General features: G+C 33.1%; 1 protein-coding gene across 1 annotated transcript in view; it reads left to right on the forward strand.

Moving 5' to 3' along the window:
* LOC133205866 (uncharacterized) overlaps positions 1–15,557 on the forward strand; it is a 31,175-nt gene extending 15,618 nt beyond the window's left edge. The window contains exons 3-5 of the mRNA XM_061341750.1: positions 359–493; positions 6,124–6,245; positions 14,901–15,557. Of these exons, the coding sequence (XP_061197734.1) occupies positions 359–493; positions 6,124–6,245; positions 14,901–15,176 (533 nt within the window). The 3' untranslated portion in view covers positions 15,177–15,557. The remainder of the gene's footprint in view (positions 1–358; positions 494–6,123; positions 6,246–14,900) is intronic.
* The last annotated feature ends 265 nt before the right edge of the window (positions 15,558–15,822 follow it).

The raw sequence follows: 15,822 nt of genomic DNA on the forward strand, positions 1-15,822 counted from the left end.
ATGCCCTTGCGATATTGAAATTTGTTTGTGACCTACATACAGTACACATTACATGCCTTTTTCATGTGACTATCAAATAACCTGACCAAACCAAATTCAGTACAGAGCGGGGTATACAATGTTATTTCAAAGAATGTTAAAGTCATAAGATAATATAGTATCTTTACAAAATTAAAATTCATTTTAAAAAGGTATGTATTTATGCACGTTTATATTCTGTTGATTTCTTCGAAGTACGCCTTAACAGTGCTGCGTATTCATCTGTGAACTTTTACTGAAGTTTGTTTATTTTATACACATATTTACATAGTTTTAATTAAAAAATTATATATGTATTAATTTTTTCCATCTGTTACAGCTGAAGAACAGCTGATGAACCAGAACACTATTCTGATAATGATTGTGGTGGGACTGGCTGTAGTTATCTTTCTCATTGTCCTCTACTGCTTCCAACAAAGAAACAGAAGTCCTTCCCATGCCAGAGGTCGGTCAGGTGAGTCTTATCCCACGACAGCTAGCATTAGTATACCTCTACTGCTTCCAACAAAGAAACAGAAGTCCCTCCCATGCCAGAGGTCGGTCAGGTGAGTCTTATCCCATGACAGCTAGCATTAGTATACCTCTACTGCTTCCAACAAAGAAACAGAAGTCCCTCCCATGCCAGAGGTGGGTCAGGTGAGTCTTATCCCTCGACAGCTAGCATTAGTATACCTCTACTGCTTCCAACAAAGAAACAGAAGTCATTCCCATGCCAGAGGTTGGTCAGGTGAGTCTTTCCCATCTGTAGCTTGTATTATTATACATCTACTGCTTCCAACAAAAAAATAGAGGTCCCTCCCATGCCAGAGGTCGGTCAAGTGAGTCTTATCCCACAGCAGCTACCATTAGTATAATTCTACTGCTTCAAACAAAGAAACAGAAGTCCTTCTCATGCCAGAGGTCGGTCAGGTGAGTCTTGTCCATCTGTAGCTTGCATTATTATACCTCTACTGCTTCCAACAAAGAAATAGAATCCCTCCCATGCCAGAGGTCAGTCAGGTAAGTCTCTTATCCCACAGCAGCTAGCATTAGTATACCTCTACTGCTTCCAACAAAGAAATAGAATCCCTCCCATGCCAGAGGTCGGTCAAGTGAGCCTTATCCCACAGCAGCTAGCATTAGTATACCTCTACTGCTTCCAACAAGGAAACAGAAGTCCCTCCCATGCCAGAGGTCGGTCAGGTGAGTCTTATCCCACAGCAGCTAGCATTAGTATACCTCTACTGCTTCCAACAAAGAAACAGAAGTCCCTCCCATGCCAGAGGTGGGTTAGGTGAGTGGTGTCCCTCTGCAGCTAGCATTACTGTAGCTCTACTGCTTCAGTCAAAAAAAGTAGTCCTTGTCATGCTAGAGAGTCTTGTCCATCTGCAGCCATCAGATAGGTAATGGTCATTTGTGACCTGAACATATTTAGAAATTCACTGTAATAAATACCGGTACATAAAAGGCCAGCATAATTAGAAAATTTAACCAACTCTTTTGGACAGACTTTCCTAATTTTTGTGTCACCTGCAGAGCAGAGAGACACTTAGGAATCACTACCTGGCTCTGCATTCTGTCACACCTTATATCTTGAGTACTGTAAGAGGTAAGGATTTGATATTTTGGTCATATATTGCTTGGCACTGTGGCTTTTGTAAAATACCATGGTTACTAGGTGACCTTTAACTCGACCTTTGACCTAATTATCAAAGTAGTTTCTAAAGCTGATATAGCCTACAGCAAGTGTTGGAAATTTGAGAAATGAGTCTGTGCTATTTATCATGACGTGCACTATTTGTCATAAGACAATATGAAAAATGGCACCGTTAAAGTCCTTTTGACCTTGACCTTTGACCTACTTTTCAAAAATACCCTGAAAGTTTAATTTTACATGTATATATCTACTGAATTTTGAGATGCAGGGCTTCGATATTAAATGTGTTTTAGCTCACTGTGCTTTTAAAATGTATGATATACAGTAAGGCCATTCCAAGTTTTTTTAAGTTTAGCGTCCCTCCAAAAATCAAAAACCTATCTCTCTATCTGAACCACCCAAAGAGAACTTTAAATACTTTGAAAATACATTGGGATCGATAAACCAAAATGGATTGTACTTCACATAAAGTTGTGGACTGACAAATAAAGTTGTGGATGGACAATTGCAGTAGAGACAGCCTGAAATCTCTTTCTAGTTACAAATCTGAGGGATTGTTGAATTAAACAATTGAATACATGAATAATTGTTTCTGATAGTTTCAATGCCATTATTCATTTAGTTTTGAGGGTTGCGAAAATTCTGAATCATATTTCTCTTTGATTGTCACACTTAATGATAAATGCTATTCTTTTGCAGTCTAAATATCTGCAGAAATTTTTTCTCTGCAGACAAGTTTATGATCGAGTTATAATACTTGTATGCAATAAACAAATGACCACTCATTTTATTTATATCTTTAATGATGCTATAGGAAGTGACACATGTGTTCCTTGGAACTCTCTAGTTTTATTCATATGTGAATATTTAAGAAATGAATTTAATTTTTGAAGATCCATGAGGACATGAACTACGACGCTTCACGCCGGCATATTTCATGAAGCGCGTTAGCTTATATTGGAAATGTAAATATTTTAAAATGGAGACTGACTATGTTTTGTCAAGTTCAAGGTCACAAAAAGTTCTAACAGGAAATTTAATAAGTAATTAAAAATCAAGGTTATTGGATTTCACAAACTTTTTGTGTGAATTTAAAATGTTTAAAAAAGATCACAAAAAAGTTTTGTAAACCCCCCCTCCCCACCCCATCCCCCCCCCCCCCCCAAACAACAACAACAACAAAAAACAAATGTACAATTTAGATTTTTAAATTCTTGAACTCAAAGCTAGATCAAATGCACCAAGAGCCACTGCTTATTTTGTATTAATTGAATTCAATGGGTCGAAGGGACCATATATCAAGATTTGGTAATAAATTCAAGAATGTCACTTTTCCTTCAAAACGTACTACATGTATTATCAACAATACAAATAAGAATCACTGAGATTTTGTCACACAAATTATTGATAAAAACAAATTAGAAAATCTGTATTTTTAATGGTAGCAGAGATTTATGTTACAATTACCAGACAGAGAGATTATTTTAGACAACTGTTCATGTGCTTTCCCACTAAGTTACAAATTTGTAGGAGCATATAAATTCAAGTCTGTAAATAATATAATTGGAAATGTCAGGTATTAAGCCACTACAGAATAATGATTTTGTGGCATGAACAAACATTTATGGCAGGACTCCTATTTTATGGTAGCTTATTATAATCATGTCAGCTAAGGTGTTATTTATGTTCCCAGCTAACAGCTTCAGATCATATTTCCAAAGTACAGTAAAACTGGATTCTATTGAACACTTTACAGTAATTTACCTGTCTGTAACAAAATTATTTGTTTTTCAATATAGGGACTTTAATATGACAAAATATGAAGTGCATAAAATTAAATATGGCAAAAATTTCAGTTGGAAAGGGGGGGGGGCATGAAAAATAATTTAAGGGGCCAGAGGGTCTGGGGGCTGTCTTGAGGCCCTGGAGCTTCTGTATAATTTTGTTATACTGTTTGGAGAAATTTGATGCAGCCACTGGATGACCACACTGTTTGTTCAAAATTATAGTCTTAAACAGATGCGTCATTAAATCTGACAAGTTGTAGGTTCAGGTGTTAATTGAAGAACTAAAGGGTAAAAAACAATGGCATATGAATGTACAGTGTATAAGATGAATAAGTTTATTTTTCTGTTAACTATCAGCTGGTATTCGTGATGACGATAACATCAACCAGAGTTATTGTTTTCTTGTGATTAAATTTATTTTCAAAAATATCTGCAATAATATACCCAAATGAATAATTTATTTTTTTTTTTTTAAATTAATAGTGTAGATTTATAAAATCTAGCATATTATCATGATTATTAAGATTTAAGTGATAAGCTTGAATTCAAAACTTGGTTAAATTTTCCAAGAAGATATTGTAATTGTAGATCTTCAAACCAAGCATTTTGAATGCTTGTTTTGGAAAAAAAGATCAATTTTCCTGGGTCATAAAAAGAATTATGAATTGCACAGTGTTGTGAGAAAAAGACATTTGCCAATATCTGGCTGATATTAAACAGGAGATTTAGATCCTTCTGTCTCCAAGATTCACAAGAAATCTTTTGCTTTTACAACATAACATCATCTTAATCGATCAGTTGCTGTTGAATTTACTAATGATGGGTGAGCGCTAGAACTATCCTCTTAATTAGGGTGGATAATATTGTTGAACAAGAGCATCAACACAGTGGCTAATTTCCTGAGGTGCAAATTGTGAGTCGGTTTCAGCTGGTTCTGTAGATGGTAGTTTTTTGGGTCACTGCCATTTCTGATCAAATAACTTGTAGATCCAGGTAAAATGATACTCCACGAGCAAGTTAGAGGTTCACGGTGAGACACCTTTGACTTGGCGCTATGTCCAAGGTATATAAGGAGCATAGGGACATTAATAGAGTCTCTTTCAGTCTTTCTTGTAGGAGTAGAGAAACTGACAGCTGTTGAAGTTGGTTGTAATTATGTCGTACTCACACAGACACACACACTTAATTCAATACTCCTGTTTTAGTGTTTCAAATAGATGAAAATGGGTTTTCAAATCAGGGATATATAATTCTGCTTATTTCGCAGGTAGGTTAAGGCTTCCCGTAGAATATCACAGTGCATTCTGTGCCTTCACATCTCTGAACTACCAAAATATGACGTCATAATGGAGAATGACGTCAAGTCACTGCAAACTTGAGGTGTTATGACGGGGAGAGTGTCATGAACTTAAAACTTTATTTCAAACTGCATGTAAAATGCTAGATAGCTATTGCAATATTCACGGTTCGTTAAAGGTTTTTTAAGTCTTATATGTCCGAATATTTTAAAAATACACCGCTTACCTACCCTTGATTGAAATTCAGCATATTCAAAATGCGTATGAAAAATATACTTTTGAAATGTACTCTGTTTTATACCTGTGGTTGGAGGTAGAATTTATTTTGTGTGTATAAAAGAGTCTGGTGCAGGTGATTAATGAGGATTAATCTGAGAATTTTTGTGGAAATCTTTAAGAAGAGGTTGTTCTCTAACTGAATCTTACTTGGGAAAAATGTGTGTTGGCTTTATTTTAATACAGATTACAATATTGTGTGGAAAATACCCTCAAATTTGTAGGTAAGTTGAATTTCTCAGGAAATATTTTGTGTCTAACTACTATGACTTTTCCCAAGCACATTTCGGATACACAAGGATACGATGAGTTTATTTATATAACAAAATGTTAATAATTATTGTGTTAATCAGCTGCGCCAAAGCGATTTATATGGAACACTTCAAAAAATTATAAATGACTGTCACGTGATCAACAAGGTCATGTGATATCATAACAAATATGTTAATATATAGCCGAGGAAACCCTCTATATAAATGGGAGTACTTAAGTTCAATACTTATAAATTAAAACTAAAACCGACCCCGCAATGACATATTATGTTTTGAGTGCATTTTAAAGCTTCGGGAAGCCTTAACATAGCTGCGTTGTCCCTTGGCATCTAATTCATGAAAATATAGTTTCTTTAATCATAAGAGTTAAGGGAACATTTTTATTTGAGTAAGCAGAGGGTTAATGAACCTTAAGTCTGTTGTCATTATACCATGTACTCTTAAGAAATGTCAGACTCTTGTATACGCCAAACAACAAAATTATTTCTGACAAACTTTTGAATGCTACCCGATAAGTTCCTTAGACAAAAATATTTTGGTAAACTGTGGGGTTTTATGCAAATTCCCCATTTAGTACTTCATACACAGTTCTAGTCAAATGTTAAATATGTGATACAAACAAAGAGCTTTATGAACATGATAAATCATGTTGACAAGCAGAAGCTGAGTTTACCCAGCCTGTTTCTTGCATTTTATTATTATACCACAATTGATTTAAAATAAATTGGCCAAAAATACTATGTATCATTGTTGTTTGGAAAAAGAACAGATTAGTTAACACTGACTCAATGATTTAGTTTTGATTTTTGTTGCAGTTCGCAGCAGTGGAACAAATGATGAGGCAGATCGAGTCTCTTTATTTCTACCGCCTCCCACTTATGATGAAGTTATCACAACAAATTTGTACCCTCCTACACCTCAAATATTACAGAGAAGGGTTTGTTTTATTTATCTATCATAAATTACCTCAATATGCTTTCTAAATTTTTGTATCAGTCTTGAGCTGTTTGTCTGAAGAGTTTATTATGTCCATACTTGGGGAATGTTTTTAGCTCACCTGAGCCAAAGCTAAAGTGAGCTTTTATTATTAAAGGGTGTCAAGCATCTGTCTGTCAATTGACATCTGTCATCTGTAAACTTTTTTTAACATCTACTCAAGAACCACTTGGCCAATATCAACCAATCAAATCACAAAGCATGCTTGGATAAAGGGAATTCAAATTTGATAAAGTGAAGGACCATGCCATTCTTCAAGGGGAGATAACTAAGAATTTCTGGATGAGAGAGCATGTTAAAGTTTTTGGAGCAGGTAAAAGTTTTAGGAGCAGATTACATTCCAGAGTAATTACATGTATAAGCCTTATGGTAACTAAACTTGCATGGATGATACATATAGGGATGTACATTACCAAACTGGCTTCAGATGATGGATCTGACCTAATTTTCCAGATGAATGAGAAGGTTAAAGTTTTTTGGAGCAGGTTCATCCCAAGTAACTATAAGCCCTATGGTGACCAAAATTGCATTGATGTTTCATCTAGGCATCTTGCTTTGGATGCTGGATCTGATCTACCTTTATCAGATGAGTGAACAGGTCAATTTTTGGAGAAGGTACATATCCAAATAGCTGTAAGCCTTACCTTGATCAAAGTTGCACAGATGATGCTAGTAGCAGATGCACACTACCAGACTGGCTCTGGATGCTGGATAAATTGATCTACATTTTCCGGATGAGTAAACAGGTTAAAACCCTACCTAGCCCAATCTTGCATGGATGATGCATCTACAGATTCTTACTATCACACTTGCTTCGAATGCTAGATCTGACCTACATTTTCTGGGTAAGTGAACAAGCTTAAGTTTTTGGAGCAGTTTCATTTCAAGTAACTAGAGGATGCATCTTGGGATGCACACCACCACACTTGCTTCAGATGCTGGATCTGACTTGCATTTATTGAAGCAAGTTCATTCCTTAGTGATGAAACTTGCATTGGTAATGCATTTAGGGATGCAAATTACAGACTCCCTTCAATTGCTGGATCTGACATAGATTTTTCAGGTTAATGAACAGTTTAATGCTAGAGAGCTGGTCCATTCCCAAGTAACTACATATTTGTTTGAGCTCTTTGATGTATGAACTTGCATTGATGGTGCTTGTTACTAGGAATGCACCCTACCAGATCTGCTTTGGAGGCTGGATCTGACCTTCATTTACATGATGATTGACCAGTTTAAGTTTTTGGAACAGGTCCATTTTCAAGTATCAATAGATCATACCTGGACCAAACTTGTAAAGATGTTATATCTACTACCAGAACATTTGTTTAGTGAGAGACTTTGCCTTATAGATAGACATTTTTTGAAGTGAGCTTTGTAATCTTTCATTACCTATGTTTTTAAGGAGGGATTCTTCTCATATTTCTTGTATTTAAAAATTAATGAAATTTTCTCAGATTCAAAATTTTCTCAGATTCAAGAAGACATTATCACTGGGTGATGGTATCAATTAGATTAAATTTGACCATTTTATTTTAGAAGCAAGGTCAGGTCAAGGTCATTATCTTTTTCCTTCACAATAAAAATAAAAAGTTACTGTTGCCAATCATGCAATGCCTACTTCTATTTCGAAAGTTGAAATACTTTTCTTTTTGCATAAAAAGATACTACTATATAAGGTCTTTCAGATGATACTACCAAATCGACATGAATAATTCAACTAAAATAGATATTGGCTAATCCAAATTTCCTCTATTTTTCTTAAATTTTTAGGATATATTAGTTATCTTAAAATGCTTCGTATATTTAAATTTTTCTTATTTTCACATATGGTAAAGTAGTCATATACAGATACAAACTGATACAAAAACAAAAAGTTTTGGCCGTTTACTAAGAGAAAAAACACTTTTTACAGATTGTTTGCTCAAATCTGTACTTAGATTGGAAGCTTTTAAAAGCTAATAAAATTGTAGTTTGTTTGAAAAATTATATTTATTTGATATATTTTAAAACTTTAGTTTCTTATTATCAATTTTACTTGCATTTAAATTTTTTTGTAAAGTCTTTGATGTTTAAAAATTTTAACGAAGTTCATTGTTCTATAGTAATGTTAAGAAGCAGAAAAGGAGATATTTTCATACTCTGTCTTTCCGCCAAAAACATAGTCCCTGCTATATTTCAAATTCAGTTTACCATTTCTATTTTAAGTTGAACAACTATGATGAGGAAAGAAAAATATTATTTTTTAAATCCCTTACATCTAAATGTATAAGACCTATAAGCAAATATACTTTGAATATCTCATCTAGTCAGAAACCAGACAAGAATCTCTCCTTAAGGAAGTATGTGACATAATTTTGAACTTTATTTACTTATTCCCTGAATTATTTAAAAGTTCAATAATTGAAGGGTATTTGTGCAACTTTTATAATGCCTGATGATGTGTACACCTCTTTTAAATCAAAATGCAAGAAAATACTAGTTAAAACTATTTTTTAAAACAAAATTTCTTCAAATATCACAAGGAATTTTATCATTTGATATCTCTTCAAAACCCTTAGTTAGGATTGATTATTTTTTTTTTTTGTCTATGAAAATGTGATGATACTATGATTTTAAATTAAGAATATCTTAAAATTGTCAGAAGGTAATGTATATTGTAAGGTACATGCACATGTATATTGCATACACCTTAAATTATGAGCCCTTGGGTTAGGGTTGGGCCAAAATCATAGGTCCATATTTTACAAAAATCTCCAGAGCAGCAGGGCCATGTTGATCCTATTGATTTTGAAGCATTCAAATGATTTTTGGATTCAATTTGGGGTAATTTTTTGTGAAATTTAAGAGAGATATTTTAAAAAAGAACATCAGGTTTAAAGTGATTCAGGTGAGAGTTGTGGCCCACAGGCATCATGTTTAGTTTTGTGAGTGTTACTTAATGTTAAATCACATAGACTTGTCACTTTAGGCATATTTCATGGAACAAGCTAGGTTTCATAAAAAGTATGCCTATATGACAAGTCTGTGTGATTTACAAATCAGTAACATTCAGAAAACTAAAAAAAAAAACACCTTATATTTTCATTTTACATTTTAACTTAAGCTGACCAAAACACACTCATGATTTTAATTTCCAGCTGATCAGTGTTATTAAAGCTCTTTTTTTTTTTAAAATTACCATCTGTGTAGTCTCATTGTGACTGCACAAATACATAATATATGCTCACGTGTATGAGTGTGAATGAAATGTTTGGTATTCAAAATCAATTTCACAGTTAGTATAGTGAAAATCACAGAAAATGTAAATATTTTGGAAAACAAAGGAAAAACCCAAGGATTTGAACTTCCATTGCTTTTCCAAACATTGTAGATAATGTGTTGTTGATGATATCTTATTTGACAAAAGGGTTGTGTATAACACTTTACTTTAGAGAGTGAGGAATGGCTACCTAGTAGGGGTTGCTTTGAGAGAAAAATATGACGTCAAATGCCTGTGATAGGAATTAAGAATCTGTATGTCTGTCAGATCAGATAACATTTGTCATAATTTGTTAATCAGATACATTAGAAGTTAATAGCCATTCTCTGTAAGCATTTAAACTCTTATATAGGGAGTGTGGCACGCTAGGTCTTGGATTTTTATGAAACTTGGCACACATTCCTATAATGATGTATGAAACTAAAATTCATAATAAAATGGTTGCTATGGTCAATGGTTACCATGGCAACCAACATACATTTTTCATGGCCTAAAAAATGCTAAATTTTGATGAAAAATGACCATTTTTGACTAATTAAAAGTCTTTAATACAACAAGATATTTACATGACTTTATCTTTTTGTCAAAATACATCATTTTTATAGTTCTTTAGATAATGTCTAGTATTTGAGTAACTTAACCTCATAGAAAAAATATCCCCCCTTTTTAAGTATGATTTTTCTAAGGAAAAATTGTAGATTTTAGGCTCTTTTGAAAAGCCTGGTATAAATTTTTGCGGACATATTAGAAAAAATAAATACATTGGTTTGAAAGTCCATATATAGTTGTAATATAAACTGCAAAGAACCACTTGGTATTCATATCTTGTTTTCATGTTACCATGGTTACAAACTAATGCTTTTTTTAAGAATTCCAGACAAGGGCAATAGGTATCTACTATCAGTTTCCATATAAATACCTGAGTATTTTAAAATGGATTAAAACCAAATTTGTACATGTAGTACACAATAGCAATAACAAAGAAAAAAATCGATTTTCATAACAAAAGGTCAAAGGTCAAGGTCAAAATGACTCGATTTAGATGGAAAAGTAAGGAAACTAAACACAACTTTTTCAATGCCATAACTAATACTTGTGTTTTAAACAACATAATTATGAATAAACAAAATTACAGTTCTGGTGGACAATACATGTAACTAGCATCACATGAATTGGTAAATACGGACAGAAGGTCAAAGTTCAAGGACACAATGGTATATAAAATTTGCCTTTTTGTCCCCTGCTTTCACTTAAAGTGGGGGATATTTATTTGGGTCTGTCTGACGTCTATCCGTCTGTCGTTCTGCAACACTTTCGTTTCTGCACGATGTCTCGTGAAGCCTTTGAGTCTTTGCAGTGAAAGTTTATGTAACAACTCCCTGTGGCCTAGGGAAGACCCCCATTGATTTTAAGGTCAAAGGTAAAGGTCATGAATTCATAAATTCTGTCTGTTTTAACACTTTATTTCCACGCAATATCTCAAAAACTTCGAGCTTTTGCAATGAAATTTTACACTGAAACTCCCTATGGCCTGAAGAAGACCACTATTGATGTTGAGTTCAAAAGGTCAAAGGTCAAGGTCAAAAATTTATACATTCTGTTTGTGTGTAAAATTTTCATTTCCGTGTGATATCTCAAGAAGCTTTTAAGCTTTTGCAATGAAATTTTATATCATAACTCCCTTTGGTCCCGCCTGCAACTCTTAAAGTATCCCGTCCCCCCAACCGCACCATCCTCCGACTCCACCCCTCAAGATCCGTACATGCTCTTTTTTCCTTAAGCATGGGACACAGCTTCTCTGAATTAGCTTGTTAGTATAGCATTTAACTTGAGTCCTTGAAAATAATTTGTCCCTGCCTTCTTCCTATGGTTTTCATTTTTTAAAATGAACATGATAAAGTAACCATTGACCAGGACTTACTCTATCCCTTCCAGGAACCGTGTAAAAGCACTTACCCCACATAAATTGGTAAGAGTCATTTGTAAGAAAAACACGGATCCCTTGTGAAACATTAAGAAGCGTTATATATAAATATGAAAGAAAGCGGTTCATACATAAGTGATTAACCCCAACCCGCCCCCATTCCCGAGTATAGATTTTTTGTGTTTAATTTTATGATTTTTTTTCTTTAGGTAGAAAGGGGTGGGGTGGGGGTGGAGGGCTTGTCAGAAATTTATTTATGTTTTCATTATCAATAAAATTCAGCTACACAGATTTACTATTAATTTTACTGCTACAAGGTTCAATCTACATTTTTCTTAGTCTAGAGAAATGATAAACTTGATAAAAATGATAACTTTAAATATGATTCAGACAATTTGTATTTCTATGCAAACACCCCCCCCCCCCCCTAAAAAAATCAAAAGTATAATTTTCACTGGTCGAAAGGAATCAATTACAAAACAAAACATTTTCATTACTGACCTTAACAATTTTTTTTATTCTTTTTTTTTTTTTTGGATAAAGACCGTTCCCTTAAAGAAAATACTTGGATCAGGAACATTATCAATTTCTTTGTAAATATTTTCAAAGTCATTAAATAAAAAGTTCAAATCTGAAATATACACAGATAACTTTTCTCTCTTTTTTTCTGAATCAGATACAGATAAAGGCAAAAAAAAAAGGTAGTATTAAAAAGATTGAGTTTTCTGTTACATCCCTCACTAAAACAGGGTTGTTTTCTACATGTAGCCTTTAAATAGAGATAAAATATACTTTTACGTTCTTTAATTTTAGGATGAGGGTGTAAAGAGTATCAGTTTATATTTTAAATGTAGCAAATCCTATCAAGTGAAAACACACATCATATAAAAATTGTAAATTACGAATGACATAAATTCTGTTTAAAACTACATAATATGACTGCGTTGACTATTGGTTAAGGGAAGACCATTTGATTCAGAAGGGGGGGGGGGGCAAATTTTTTCCGAGTCAGATTATTTATTTTCATGGAATTGAAGGACAGATTATTTATTTCCAATATGATCCAGGACAGATTATGTATTTTTTGCTTCACTGAAAAAAGTCTGAAAATAAAATAAACAATCCATCCCGCCCCAAGGGAAAACGCCCAAACTTTATTTCGTGGGGGTGGGGTGGGGGGTTTTAACCCATAGTATAATAATAATACTTATTATAATATGGGTTAAAAAATTATTACCGAAACAAGTGCCTTTGGGTTGGAGGTTGTAGCACTTATCAAAGATGGATTATTTATTTTCCTGCCAGTTGAAGACAGATTATTTATTTTCAACATTTTCAAGAATGGACTTTAGTTTCTAAAATCTGTAAACCCCCCCCCCCCCCTCGCATCAAATGGCCATCCCTTTTATGACAGACATCAACTTACATACATCATTCAATACAAACTTCAACTTCCAGTTCTGTACAAACATGTAAATGTAGCTTGACTTTAATTATTTAGGTAAAATCAATAGCCTAGTTCTCTCACATTATAATTCAGTTTTTTTTTCCACATTTGTTTTAAAAAGGCACTGACTTTCCAAGGCTGTATTCATTATAATATATCACTCTGACTGAGACACTGTACCTCTTCTTACAACCAATTCAATATAATTCTGATATCTCAAGTTTATCTTTTATCTCCATTTTAAAACTCCTAAGACCTTGAGGCTTAGGCTTCAATATCATGAATGAATCAGAGCTTATTTCCTGTACCATGTGGTCTTTTACATTTCACCACTATTCACTCATCAAAGTTATTCTTTTGCATGCAAGAAATAAACAAAGAGGTTAAAATTTGTATGCACATTAAATAAACAAAAAAACCACTTGATTTTACTTGAAATCCAGGATACATGTTGATAATGTAAACAACTTCCAGTCAGTTTTGTCCAATGATTTTTTTATCTCTCGCACTAAAGAGCTCACAATTATCAAAGGGAGATAATTCAATTTTTAAATGAATGTCTGCTATTTTAATCATAGATTTCTTATATTTATAGACTGAATACCAACAATGTTTTAAAATGCCTTTTAAAATCGGATGTCATACTTTTTATTTCTGTGAGTAACATGAATTGAAGTAGCCGCATTTCATTGATTGACATTCCCAAAAATTGCATTTTTTCAGAAAAAATCAACTTTAGACACTGTTTCCATGGTAACTACTCAACATTCATATGATCTAACAATATTTTTTGGAGTAGTTTATGAGGTGGTAAATTCTAGCCAAATTTGAAAAAAATCTGTGACTATGCGTGCCACAAAAGTTTAAGTGGTTACAGAGAATGGCTATTAAAACTTCATGCAAAAGCGAGTGCAGTGACCTTGACCTAAGATGTTTTGGACTAGCCAAGGTTACAGACAAAAAAGAGTTAAAATTTTATATCTGGATTAAAATTTCATATAAAATGATGAGCAACTTGACACTGAGGTGTTTATAATCCGAAGTTCTCGTGACCCTGATCGTATGTTGTTTAAATTATAAGGGCAATGACAGATGTCATTTAACCCAGTGGATTATTCAGATCTTGATCCAAGTTCATAGAACCCTAAGGTCTTAGCTAGAGAAAGTGTAAATTTTCTTCCTGGGTATACTCGTAATGTTTATTATTAAGAAATAATAGAAATCTAAACTTGACATTATGTTGAATATGACTGTGGACTTATCTTGACCTTGACATAAGGTCATTCAATTTGAAAATGCCATGGGCAAAATTATGAAATTCTTTTAAAAGCTATATGTAATGTTATGATTAAAATAAATAATGCATGTTCATATATGTTATTTAGCTTGCTTGCAGTCCTGATGATTAATTTTGAAGATAAGATATATATACAATTATAATTCCCTAAAAACAATGTTAAGTTTTCATTAAATTAAAGCAGGAAGATAGGAAACACCAGAATATAGAAAATTCTGGCTACATCATAAATTGTTATAGACAGAAGCTTGATATTGAGTAATATTTAATTATGTAAATTTTCATAGTTCTGGAATAATAGTCATGATAATAAATTTGTTTTTAGCATTGTCAAATTAAATATGAATAAAGTTGAGCTACTTGGCTTGTAGAGTTAAAAAAAAACCTAAAATTATTCACAAAGAATGTCTATATATTGAAGCTTCCATCAACACTTCCTCAAAAAATACTTACTATTTAGTTTACTGATTCCTCAATAAATGCTTAGTTTACAGAAACCTCAAACAATTAGCCTACTTAGTATAAAAAAAAACCTCAATAGAAAAAAAAATCCCAATAAAAACATGTATACAGATTTCTCAATAAAAACATGTTTAAGATTTCTCAATAACTATTTTTTTTTTTTTTTTTTTACAAAATGATGATAATTTTTTTCATTCATTACAGGACAGGATAGCTTCATCTGAGGAACCAATGACACCTCCCCCAAATTATGATACAGCTTTAATTCTACTATCTAGGAGTCACGAATCTGTGTTGTCACCAAAACATGAGGGAGAACCCAAGAGACCCCCAGTCAATAATGGTTATCGAAGAAGTTTATCAGTTGACCAGTTAAGTCCAAATTCAGGAGACACTAGTGTTCAGATATTTCAGTATGACGAGACTGCAGAACCTAATCCAGACAAAACAAATCTTAACACTATATCTGAGATAAGGTGACAGACATGTCATCACCATAGAATTTCTCATGTTACCAACTGAAAGTGGGATTGTACTCTAATTCCAAGAGTTCTAAAGACCCTATACTGCAATGCAGTGCATTGTGGTGTAAAAGCCATGAACTGCATACAGGAGCTGCAAGATCTTGCATGGAATTTGAAAAAAAAATGTTTACAACTGTAGAGTGATGATTTATCAATGTAGGATAATGTTTTTGGTTCTTAGTTGTGCATATAAATTAATGCTAAACAGTAAGTGTGTACATGTAAGTGTATTCTGTTAGCCTGCCTATTAAATTTGTAGAAAAGGTGTTTCTACATTCTAAAACACAGTGGAAAAAGATATTTGAAGCACTGTGTTATAAACAAAATAAAGAATATGGAGGACTTATTGTTTCATATTCAGAATGATGCTTTGCTCATTTAATTTTTTAATTTTTCAACAAATTTTTAAAACTGTGATTTGTTGATTTTGCTCTCCAAAATCTTCATCTTCAGAAAGCTTTATTCATTGCCTTTTTTTCTGCCATGTGCTTGTGCTGCCATTTTGCTTTTGTTATTTTTCACACAGTGTTTGAATGTTGTTTTTTTAAAATGTTTTTGTTATATAGGATTCACCAAAGCTTTGTTAAATGTTTATTCTAAAA

This window comes from Saccostrea echinata, unplaced genomic scaffold, assembly GCF_033153115.1.
Source record: "Saccostrea echinata isolate AGI-Se365-2 ecotype Australia unplaced genomic scaffold, CSIRO_AGI_Sech_v1 ptg000054l, whole genome shotgun sequence".
Classification (NCBI taxonomy): domain Eukaryota; kingdom Metazoa; phylum Mollusca; class Bivalvia; order Ostreida; family Ostreidae; genus Saccostrea; species Saccostrea echinata.